Genomic DNA, 12825 nt, shown 5'->3' on the forward strand with positions numbered 1-12825 from the left:
GCTGTTGACAATATTTCCTAATATATGGAGTGATGAAAAGAGATATCTAAACTTCTAACCCTAATGTGTTAACAAAATGAGACAAAAATGTAAAACCTGTATTCAATGTTCAGATTTCTGTGCTGCAAATGTATGCACATCAAAACATATTTAGGCTAATTAATGCCTCACTTACATTTTTAAACATAAAATGCCAGGAAACTTGTAATTCAAAAAACAAAAGTCATAATGTAAACAACAAAATTGGGAAATTTCATGGTAATATCTCTATTTATTTTATTTTATTTTATTTTTTTAACTCTATTTCACCTGCAGTGTCTTGTTTTTTTTTTTGTCTAACAATGTATCGAATTTTAAAACACACGTTTTTAAAGGCCATTTTTTCAAATTAATTTTTCCTCATACTCTGAGCAAAACAACTAGTGATTATTTAATTAGATAATACCTCTTTTTAATATGTTAACATGAAATTTCAGAAAACTTGTATTACGATAAACAACTGACTTAAAGTAAGTAATCATCTTGAGAAGTTTCATGGTGTTATCTATATATCAAAAATGCTACCCTATTCACTTAGGTTGTCTACAGTTAAGTGCAGCTTTTGATTTATTAAAATCAATACCGTCCAGTAGAGTATGCCTTGCTTTGTGCACTGATGTATTATGATAAAAAGGATGTTTTTCTTTAAAATGTGCACATTTCTCAGTTTAGGATCTGTAGTAAATGTGTTTATGCTCAAAGGGATTAAAAAGACGCCTGTGTGCCACCTGTGTTTATCAGAAATGTGAACTCAAGGCTACAGAGTAACTTCTCTCGCCTGCTGCAGGCAAATCTTTCTCTCAATGTCACCTCCTGGTGGACAAAAAGTTTCATATCATGCATGCTGAATTAATGCCGAGGAATCCAAGGGGTGTAATAAAAAAAGTACAAATTTTATTTTTTTTTTTTCATCTTTACAAAGGCCTGTTTACCCAAGTTTTTATAAACAAAATATAACAGCTTCTTGTCGACCTGGACTGATGGGAAAAATAACAAAAATCACACAAATATAAAAAATGCTTGTCACCAAAAATGAAAACCGGACAAGAAAAAAATGAACAAATGAAAAGACAGAAAAGCAGAACACGATAAACAGCTGTTGAGTCGTGTTACAGCCAAGAGTTTACAAAAAAATAAATGCTAAAAAAAAATCTTCCTCATCATTGATTCAGGCAGTACAGAACAGCAAGTGCTTCATATCAAACATCTCAAATTCCACCAAAAGACAGCAGTGCTGCAACACAATGTACAGAAACATTTAAGGAATAGCGTTCAGCTGAACAATCACAAACCTCTGCCAAAACTCGGCGTGCGGCTTGTGACAATTTTTCGCAAAACACCAAACCTTTAAACAAAGTTTCACAAACAAAATATGAGAATTTCCAACCATGTTTGGCATGAGAAATACTACTCTAATCAGATATAAAACTGATGTCAGTGAGTGGTAGTGTCCACACATCTCACACAAGACAGTTTCACACTGAACACATCACTCGTGTTCACGAAAAAAAGAAAACCTGAAAAAAAAAGTAAAAAACAAAAGCCCGCTTTAGACAAGAGTAAAACAGCAATTAGTAACATGCATTCAATTGGCAACAGAACATATAAGAGATCAAAAGACAGATACAAATCCAAATGAAAGGAATGTTTACAGCATCAAGTCAGCGTATCAAATCGAGTATGACAGGAGGGAGGCTCGAAGCAGGGATTTCCAGTCAAGTTCCCAAGAATATAAGCAACGTAACATGAGGTGGACAGACCTGGTACAATTCTGAGAGAAAAGGGGGTTCGAGGAGAGATCTGCAGTTCAGTTCAGTGCCTTTCATTTGAGTTCTGCACTTCATCAGCACATGCTTAGTTGTCCAACTAAAGCTGCTGATCCTCTCAAGTTCTCCTTCTTGAAAGTCTTTTCCAAAACGACGCTTTTTGGATTGAAGTTCGGTAAGATGCGACCGGCCTACATTTGATATTTGTTTCATATTTATGTGAGCAAATATCAGCATGAGATAACACAAAATCTGCAGCCATTTATGACCAGACACAACGTCTCCCAGCTCCCTAAGCAATTACAAGATGTGGAAATGACACATATTATTCTGCAAAAAAGTCCAGACACAAACTAAACGTGATCAAGTGTGAAGTTACACGGCGGGCTTGGGCCTCGGCTCGCTGCTGGTCAGCGCAGCACCAGGTTGACGAAGAGCACCTTGCAGATAGAGACTACATTCTTTTGATACGAGCATGTTAAGTTTCATACATATACTGTAGGTGTAATGTACACACCTATCAACGGTGCATAGATAACTTCACCTCATGTATAAATGACACCCACAAACGGACTGAAGATGGAATTGCATAAATACCAAAAAACTAGTGCATAGTCACTGAAATCAACAAACCAAGACTAGAAGAGAGACTGGAAGTCTTTGGAGGAAAACCGGAAGCCTTCATGCAAACATGTGAATCACGTCAATCTGTTTCAGATTTCATCATATCAGCAAAAATGTCTGTAGTTTCATGCAACGATGAAGTTTGACTGAGTCAAATTGTCTGACTGAATCGATTGAAAATTAACAGCCACTAAAATGCTGTTTGTTTTCTGGGAATGAAGCAACATTTGGTTCCTTTTTTCTTTAAATCTCTGACGGAAGCGACTTTAGTTGGCTCAAAATTCAAAAATATACCATGCAGGATTTTCCTTGGAAAACGATGTATGGACTCATACAGAAGTAATCGATTTCAATCATCTCAACTAGAAGTGCATGAACGTTATTTTCTGCAGAAACTCTGCCCTCTGCCTGCAATTGTTTTCTGTGTTTGGGACATTTCTGGGTGCTCAGCCCCACAGCGCTCAGGTGGGGTCGGGTCTTCATTAAAAGTGAGCAACCCGGGGCTTGATTGCAAGCCAGTCCCTCCAGGATTCTGGGGCCTGTTTTTTTGGATTGTTGCAGCCTGAAATGCCTAATTTGACTGCAGCTGTTTTAAAGAGTTTGCAAAACTTGATGCAATGTTTTTAGGCTTGTTTTGCATTTAAATTGTGTGGGCAAGTGATAGTTTGAAAGACAGCCGTGATGTTGTCCCGGATAATGAGATTATTATTATTATTATTAGGAGTATTTAGTGTTTCCCAAAGAATTATAATCCTTATAATGTCGGGGGGTGGGGGTGACAGCTTATTCAGCTGTTGCTGCAGCTCTCCTCCTGCTTTCTCTGCCCCGTTAACACAAGCTAACACAGCAGTGGTGGTTAACATCCAACACCAGGCTGTTAAACTGTCCCAACAAATTCACAGACACCCAAATGACTAAACTCTGTCACTGAACCCGTTAAAAAACATAAGCCGAGTGATGCTAACACTCCTGTCCGTGTGTGTGACTGTCTCAGGTTCAGAGCTCACACTCCCACAGCAGTGGTCACATGATAATCAGTGAGAGAGCAGGGCAAGGAGGAGATGAGCGAATCAATATGCTGCATGCAGGTCTACAATAAGGTTAGATTTACCGGTTTTAAATAGTCAAATTTGCGGTTAAGTTGTGCTGCTTGGACATAATTGTGAAGTCGTGCAGAACTCACAGGTTTGGCTGCTTTTATGTTCATTGTTGTGGTTGCAACATTGTAATATCCTGGAGGTACTGGTAAGCAGCAGGCATCCAAGAAATAACGCGCAGAAAAAATGCTAAAATAGCAAGGCGAAACACCCAATGAGAGCGAACGTGGGGTTGGCTTTACTTCACTTTTTCTAGCGAGCGTGTTTCCAACAACCCTGACCAGTATACCTTTAAATAAGACCATCAGAATTCATCTCAAGGCCTCCGGTTCTCTGTGAAAACCCGACAAACCTCCAATTTTAAGTTGTTAATCTCAATATAACAAAATGTTCACCTTCGACATTCAGTAACCCTGACAGAAAAAAAAAAAGTGAACGCAAACATGAAAAACATTTAAACCAAAAGAAGATCGATGTAAATTGTTCAACAGCTTATTTTTAAGGGGTTATTTAGATATAAAAAAAAAAACACAAACTTTTTTTTTTCAAGTAAATCAGACATATCTACCCTTAAATTAAATTTTGCAATTATGTTTGAATTTGTCTGTAACTTTTCAAATTTAGAAATGCCTTCTGTTGTAGTTAAAGTTGGGTTTTGTGGCACTAGAAAATCACCTTGCCAACCAGGAAACAAAGAAAAGCTAATTAAGACTGGGGAGGAAATAACTGCAGCTTTTCAGAGTCTACAGCTGCTTTCTTATTGTGTCGATACATTCAACTCTTCACTGTACTGGCTCCATCAATTTGTAGCACAAATAATACTGTCAGCGTGCCAGTGATGACAGTTAAATGTGATACTGCGACTGTATGTAGCACACATAAACACTCGTGAAGGACGGACTGATGCTGATAGCTTTTTTTTTTTTTTTTTTTACACGAGGAGACCCATAAGTTTTCAAGTAGCCACAGACCGGCTCTGACATTGACATTAGAGATCCCACAGGGCCTCCCCTGCACGCTGACCATCCTATGTTTTCAATCTTCAGAGATTTTACAGTACGAGACTGACACAGAGCTTAACCACTGGATTTAGGAGTTTGGATAATGCCAAAAAAAGATTTTTTTTTTTTTTTAAGTAGTCAAGCTCCTGGAGGGAATCTTACAGTGAGTAGGTATTTTAAGTGTTTGTGTGTATACGTGAGTTCATGGGGTGGATCAGTTCATTGAGGAATCCTCGCCCTCTGTGTCGGTGTCTGTGTCCGAGCAGGCGGTGTCCATGGCGACGTGAGCGGGGCTGACAATGACGGCTCGTCTCTGCTCCTCCTCTGCGCTCGCTCTTCTCTCCTGAGCGCGCTCGATGTGCTGGATGGCCTGAAAGCAGAAGGTAAAACAAAAACTGAGCTGCAGCAAATATTATGATTTCATGAACAAACAATTTCACTGTGACACGATAACTTCAGACTGTTTACTCGACAAACAAACTCCTACCTGCACAATAGTGTCCAGGTTCTGTCTGGACGTGGACACAGTGCTGGTGTGGACAGACGGGCTCATGGTCACCACGGTGACATGGTGGTGGGGGTGCTGGGTTAGTGTTGGGGCTGGAACGATGACTGTGGGGTGGTGGGTCGGGGCTGGGGGAGTGGGAGGAGCCAGCACCTGGAAGATGGACAAAATATGAACAAAATACCACTACATCTGAGACTCTGTATATTTACTGTGACTGTTGAGCTCTGCATGACTTATAGACGGAATAACCTTCACATCGCACTAACAACAACAATCATTTCCAGGTAGACAACTGATTTCAGCTGTAGAGAGATAAAAAATGGGCAGACTTTCTTTTATTTCATTCATGATTTTCAGACCTGACCGTAACATTTCAAGATAAATAGTTAAACATTTGTGGTCCGACCAAACTGACATTTCTGCTTTGCCAGCGTCATTAATAATCAAAACTACCAGCACAAAAGGTAAGCAATGTGCTTCTGTGGAAGGGGCTGCTGCAAACACATAGTTTAGCCACCTAAAATAAATAATTAAAAACAGTGTTTTTAAAAAAAATCGATTTCAGTTTCAGTGTCCACTATATTGGAATATTTGCTCTGCTTTACATTACAAAATAGCTGATCCAGGCGGTGATAAACCAGCAACTCCTGTGTTCTGCTTAATAAAGTTACAGTTTTTGTCTCTGGAGTATGTTGACTTCGAGATAACTGCTTTCATTTCCTGTCGGAAAGGGCTGTCTGATGGGAAGGTAAAGCAGTAAAAATATTCTAAATACAGCATACACTTCAACTGATCCTGATCTTTGCAGGTGGGTATTGTTATATTAAATTAATATTGTCTATCACAACACAATCAAGAAAAAAAAAACCCAAAATCCTGCTATAGGCCAGTGGTGCAAAGGGGCAGAACGCATCTTTTTAGAGGCAATTTGTGCAAACAGCATTGTCCCAAGTGTGTGTCTCTAACCTGTGGACTGTGTGGTTGTCTGTCAGCGGCGTGGATCTGCTGCAGCCGTAACAGCGTCTGGCTCTGGATGAGCGCCTGCTCCTCCTCCACCTGCTGAGTGATCACCTTCAGACGCTCCGGCTGCAGCTGGGTGTCCAGAGATCGCACCTGCACGCAAACACACACAGTGCACAGGTTAGTTACATTAAGAACGATTTCAGCACCAGTTTAGGGACAGCTCAAACATATCTTAAGACTCTAAATGATTGTAAAAACATATCATCAGCATCACAGTAATAGTTTCTACAGAAATGACAGCAATGAACACTAACGTGAATAATGCAAATTATTATTATTCACGGTGAACTAACACACTAATACAACTGGTGAACAACATTGATGCGTGGTAGTTTTTTTTTTCTGAGAATTTAAGAAGTATTTGCTTTTTTATTGTGCAGCACTATCTTCTGCCATATGTCTTTCAACATACTGAATTACTGCCCTGCTCAGTTTTCACTCTGTGTAAACATCTCAATTTCCTCCTCTGCGTCCCCCCTTCTGTTTACTTTTTTCTTTTACTAGCTGCTTAGAGTTTCTGTTTATCTTCACCACCTGTCCAGTCCCCTTTGTCTCAACCTGCTGTTCAGGTAGATCCAGGATGTGAGCCTATCAGGAAGTGGCTGGTGGACTAGAAGATCTGTCAACACCACCAGCCACCGAGCTTGTTATGGTGACGGATAGTTGCGCAAAGGACCCGCAGACTGATTAGAGATTGAAATGGTTATGGTAATGACATTTTAGGAACTTTCTGAGAGAAACTGAACAGGTCGAAGCGCGCTAATCACGAAGAAGCTCTCCCGCCGGGGCTCCTCGTTTCGTCTCACCTGTTCCTCGAGCTGCATGCGTGCCGAGCGCTCCTTGTCCAGTTGCTGTCTCAGCTCCAACATCTCTCTCCTCACCTCCTCCACTTTCTCCTCCTCGAGCGTGTCTGGAGACCCGATACCTTCATCCTTCTCCTCTGCTCGCCTCCTCTTGGGCGATGAGCCGCTGAACTCCTGGAGTGACATGAAGGCCACATAAATATAAAATAGACATCATATTAACTGATGCATATTTAAACGTAGTATGAGAATGGGGGTGCTCCGAAATCCAACAAACACAGCGTCATCCTGCACAATCTGAGGAGTTTCTACTCTATTGCAAAGAAACACACATCGCTTGTGCCGGGCTGCACAAATGGCAGATTTGGCGAGAAAACAAAACACCAGGTGAACCAACAGCACGGCCAACAAATGAAACGGGTAAAACACATATTTTTCACATGGCTTTGCATGGCTGAATGCAGACTGAGAAAGTCCTGTACTGTCTTTGCCAACACTTGCAAGCTGTCCAAATATTAAATTAAAGCTTGGCTGAAATTCACCTGCATAAATTACAATAATTACACATATTTTTAAAACTCTACATTTGGGGCCGTTTCAAAAACATGTATTTGTTCTAACAATCAAAACAAGTATTGAGGTTTTCAAACGAAGCTTTGAGTGTTCAATGTCATATTTTCTAACTTCATCATGGAAACGATAACATCTCTTTTCAATAAATTTTAACTTTTGTTCTTTGCAACAGCGTTCTGGAGTTACTGGAAATGTTTGGTTCCCGCGAGTCAGACACAATCCCACACAACCACCACTGCAATCTAACTCAAAAAAAAAAACATTAGTGACGACGATTCTTTATCTCCAGCTGTGTAGAAATACTAGGTTGAAAAAGAATTAGGTAAAAGTGAAACGTAACCATTATGAATTCATTTATTGTATATTCATATTCATTCATGTATTTATATGTTTGTGTAGACCTTAAAAACTCAACTTCAATATGAAGCCTCGACGCAGAGTCAGACACGCTACCTGATGCTGTTTGATCATCAGCTATCAGAGATGCAGCATCGCACCTCCCACCTGCGCCACGTGTTAGTCTAACTCTACATACAGAAAGTCTGTCGCTCCGTGCATCTCTAAAAACTCCTCCTTACAGAGCCGTCGCAACGCACACGTCATTGTTGAACAATAATGCATTTACCAGACGACAGTTATAACACTCGAGGCAGCATGATGTTGCGTGTATGAAGTTTCAACTCTCTGCAGGCTACTTTTAAAATGTACTTAAGGGAGAGGAAAACTATGGTGGCCTGCAAGGTAGGAAAGCACACAGCTTGATATGGTGGATTGTGAGCAGCAATGAGAGAGACACAAGATCTCTATAAAATGGGTTAAACACACGCATGATGGAAAACAACGGCACAGGATGTTACCTGGATGAAGCGTTTGAGCTGGTTGTTCTGTGCCAAGAGCTGCGTCTTTTCCTGTTCCAGGGCGAAGATGTAGTCTGCCGTCTGTTGCAGGATGGCCGCCTGACATGGACGAATGAAAAAGGTGAATAAGAGTGTAGACAGAATAAGATGGAAATTTTCTGCCTTTCAGCTTGAGAACTGGCCTCTATCATTAAAGGCTTTATCATAATGTACATCTGTGCTGTCAGAAAGTGTCGCTGTTTGCATGTTTCCTGCACCTTGCTGAGTTTCTCTCCGTCCGTGTGAGGCAGGAGAGTTTTGAGGGACTGGAAACCGGCGTTGATGCTCTGCATGCGCCTGCGTTCGTTGCTGTTGGCGATTTCACGGCGGATTCGTCTCTCCTGGTCCTGGGCCGTCTCTGGACTGAGGGGGATGTTGGCCAGGCTGACGGAGCGGGGTCAAAGGAGAGAAAGGCCATCATTATTTGGTCCGTTAGGACCTGGTGTGCAATGAGAAGACATAAGCTCCTCTTGGACGCACATCTGGTCCATCTTTTCATTTGGGTTTAAAGTAAAAAGACATAAGTCTCTACTTAAAGATGATTTTAACAAGCTGTTGACACCACAAGCTTAAAGAAACAAGGTTGAAATGAAAAAAATTAAATAATAATTTGCACATACAGCTAACAAAACACACCTCTGAGACTAATCTTTTCTCCTTGATCCAATAAAATAAACAGCAATAACAGAATTACCAATGAGCCCATTTGTGACACTGACTCCTGAAACCTTTAACCTGGAAGCTTCACCGGGCTTTAGTCTCCACCTCACCACATTCCTCAGTCTAGCTGCCTGGAGATCTTTGAGTTTGGCTGAACTCAGTGGCCCCTCACACACCTCCACCCCACGAGGATGGATGTTATGGTGGTAAAACCTTCTCTGTCATATTTACTCAGGGAGAGGGGGGTATGTGAACCACTAAGCCTAAAGGCATCCATAGTGCCAAGAAGACAACAAACCCGAGAAGCCAGATCTGGGATGTTTACGAAAATGAAAGAGGTCAGACAGAGGACACAGCTGCACATACCTCTAAATAGTTATTTTCTACGAAATTTGAGCGTGTGTATGCAGCCATACTTAAATGCTCAGAGCTACAATCAGTGATCTGATTTCAAACTGACTGTTTAAAAGCCAGTACCATGGATTAATTAAAAATAGCAACAAAAAAGACCTTAAAAATGAACAGATAAAAACCTTCATGATCTCATGATGTGAGCACAACTTTTAAAACAAGCTCGGCGTCCTTGATTTTCTTAATTTCAGTGTCTCAGATTGATCTTATTTTGAAATATTTGAGAAAAGATATCTTAAAGGAATACTCCAACCACAAAATGACCATTCGTATATCGATTTGTCGTGGCCTGTTGCCTCGAATTCTTGAAGAAAACAATGTTTTTCTCACATGCCTGTGTGGAAAACTAACATACTGACTCATTAATTGATTGGGGACTACATTTAATAACAAAGTTATATCAAAACATCCTGTCACACAATGCGTGCAGTTAAATTCAAGTCTCATTTATTCGTCTGTGCCCTGCTCAGTACTTTCCAAAAACACATTTTAAAGAAACTGCATGCATTTGGGAAGTAATAAGCATATGACTGGATAAATGACATGGGCTATACTCTGCAGGATGTGTTAAAGTTTGTTTATGGATGTTTTGATATAACTTTGCAATTGTTGAACGTGGTCCCAAATCAATATGTACACTTTTATCCATGGAGGCATGTGAGAAAAACAAAGTTTTATTCAAAAATCCAAGTTAAAACGACATGACTAATCGATTTTTTTTTTAACTTCTGTGTATTTCAGTGATATTCAGCCAAATCTGGCCCCCAAACAGGGTGCCAGATGGCCCCCCAACCATGTTCAAATTTACGATAAAAATAAAGTTATTCACACTGTGTATTGTTTTGAACATTCAGTTCACACCGGTTGCCAGAGTGCATAAAACAGCATAAAAATAGAACTTGTTTACAAAAAAATAGTGCCAGTGAAGGACCATGTGCCCCCCACCCCACGCCCCTAATGTCCTAAAATCCCGTATAGGGGCTGCTGCAGCTGGCCCCTGGCCACTTTTCAGTTTGCAATAGTGCCCCCCAAATCAAAGGCAGCCGTGTATCCCCGGTGTATTTCTCTGCGTACAATATTCATACAACTCATTTCTACGATCGTGCACATTTAGCGTCCAAGGCGCAATATTTACAACTATCTACCGCATGCTGACACGGATCATCTAGCAGATCTTTGCCCAGAAAAATAACTACACCCCGCTCAGCTGAACCGTGTGGGTGTTTTTAAGGAGATGAGATCAGCTGTTGTCAGCGGTGGTTGCCAGGAGCTGCGGACCTCCAACATGGCCGCCGGAGGGCGCGTGGTGCAGTCTGGACGGTAGCGGCAGTGAAATGTGACTCCGCCAGCAGTAGCAGGCCCCCAGCGTCACCGAGAACAATGCTTTTCAGCGCTAGCGCCAAGCTAGCAGTTACTCATTGGTCTGCTGCTAAAGTATGTGGATGTAAAGCAGCCATTAAAGCTAATACACGACATGTTTCGACTAAAAAGGCTAGTAAACACGAGTAACAACGGCCCAACACACGCGCGGCACGACTCGAGCACGAGCGCCTTGTGATAGCTAACTAGTTAGCCAAGCTAAGCTAATTTTAGCACACGACACAGCCATGGCTGCTGCGCGAGATTTAACTACGCACATGGTAGAGCCGAACCCCAGTTTCACATGTCCGTATTTATTCCACCAATAAACAAATTATCAATACAGGTATTTCGGTGGAAATAGTTAAGGGTGTACGAAAATATGTCGTTACAAACATGTGATTTGGTGTACAGCGGCGAGGCGGCGGGGAACACGTTAACTACCACGTGGTTGGTGTTCAACTGGAAGCAAATGTATCGATTTCATGTCGCTGATTTACATATTTCAAAGCTGAACGCCTGCAAACACGCACCGCAGCCTTCTACGTGTAAATAATCGAACAAATGTACTAAAATCAGTCAAATATAACATATCCTCACCGCCGACGCCAGATGCTGGCCAACAAGCTGCTAATTTCTACAACCATGCTGCTGCTGCCAAGATATCGCAGCGACGCTAACAGCTAGCATGCTAACTCGAGTCAGACTGCATCACACACACATATACACACTACAGCGACACGAGGGAGGATTTGTGTAAGCTGTTTCGTATCAACAAAAAATGGCTAGACACACACCTGCAGAGCCCCCCGATAACATCCTTCTCCGTCTTCTTGAAATGCTGTAAGGAGGGTATCTTCTCTGTCGGCATCATGAAATATTCCATGCTTTCAAAGCCACCTTCTGTAGTCCGTGTTTTCTGTTTTTTTCCCTTCCTCCGCTGCTGTCCTGGATCAAATGTGATAATTTCTGGTACAGACCTCTCGCTGTACTCCTCAATAGCGCATATCTAAAATACAACCTCAAAATCTGGCAATCTGGAGAACAGACTAAGAAAAATAAAAAGTAAGTTGAAGCTGTGTTGCTTCCCACAGCTGATGGGGTTCCCTCCAATGTGTGTGTGTGGCTTCTTGCCTCCGCCTACTACGTGTCTGTCTGTGTGTGTGTGTGTGCGCGCGCGCGTGTGTATGTGTCTGCTGCCTCCGCCTACTACTGTGTGTGTGTGTGTGTGTGTGTGTGTGTGTGTGTGCAGCTGATCTGTGCGAGGCGGGAAACAGCTGGTTGGAATCAGAGCCCGTTTTCCGGAAAGCAGAACAAACAGACCAGCAAGAGTCACAGTGTGTAACTGCAGTGCAGCAAATCAAACCCTCACACAGAAAGTGTAAGCTACCAGTGAACACAATTACTAGTAACGATTTTCGCACAGCATCGGTACATTACATTACAGTCATCAAAGCTAAAGAAAATAAATACATGACTAGATTAAGAAAAAATAGGTTAAAAATTAATACATTAGATACGTTTCCAAAAACAACAAATGAGGATGTTTAAAGGTATAACATTTATAAATAATGCTTTTTTTGTATTTTGCCTGTTGATCTCTTAGTATAGGCCTATAGGTCCTTTATTTATGTCATTTCCCTGTTTATTTGTACATTATTTATGTTTACTCATTAGAGCATACTTACATATGTATTTATGTGTCTGTATGTGTGTATGTGTGGGTTTTTGGCACCTGTCCATTTGTTCAATGTTGGTAAAATGCATCCCCTGATCCCTTTCATTGTATCAGTTATCAGTCAGTTATATCTTATGGAATGAAAGTTATGTAACCAGTTGAACTATTTCACATGAACTTACATTTATGTATAATAATAATAATAATAATAATAATAATAATAATAATAATAATAATAATAATAATAATGATAATAATAATAGTAATAATAATAATAATAATAATAATGATAATAATAGAAAAACAAAGAATAATTTTCAAAAACTTTAAGACAACTGGTATTAAACAACATTTTAATACAAATTAATATTAATAGTTATATTACTA

At 40.6% G+C, this 12825-nt stretch overlaps 1 protein-coding gene across 1 annotated transcript; it reads right to left on the bottom strand.

Moving 5' to 3' along the window:
• Positions 1-911: 911 nt before the first annotated feature.
• LOC121942182 (transcription factor AP-4-like) lies at positions 912-11919 on the bottom strand. The gene is made up of 7 exons (XM_042485319.2): positions 11558-11919; positions 8549-8714; positions 8292-8390; positions 6865-7035; positions 6002-6148; positions 5015-5185; positions 912-4897 (listed from the first exon to the last, which is right to left on the bottom strand). Exons 1-7 carry the CDS (start codon positions 11644-11646, stop codon positions 4742-4744), a joined length of 999 nt encoding a protein of 332 aa, XP_042341253.1. The 5' UTR covers positions 11647-11919; the 3' UTR covers positions 912-4741.
• Between the last annotated feature and the right edge of the window lie 906 nt (positions 11920-12825).

Source organism: Plectropomus leopardus, chromosome 3 (assembly GCF_026936395.1).
Source record: "Plectropomus leopardus strain MGB_pleo_1.0 chromosome 3, ASM2693639v1, whole genome shotgun sequence".
Lineage (NCBI taxonomy): Eukaryota > Metazoa > Chordata > Actinopteri > Perciformes > Serranidae > Plectropomus > Plectropomus leopardus.

Excerpts from the sequence above, each read along its gene's own strand:
- LOC121942182 (XM_042485319.2), bottom strand. The coding sequence starts at position 11,646 with ATGGAATATTTCATGATGCCGACAGAGAAGATACCCTCCTTACAGCAT. Across the intron at positions 8,391-8,548 it reads ACGGAGAGAAACTCAGCAAG|GCGGCCATCCTGCAACAGAC; the intron begins GTGCAGGAAACA and ends CGTCCATGTCAG. Across the intron at positions 7,036-8,291 it reads AGCTCAAACGCTTCATCCAG|GAGTTCAGCGGCTCATCGCC; the intron begins GTAACATCCTGT and ends ATGTCACTCCAG.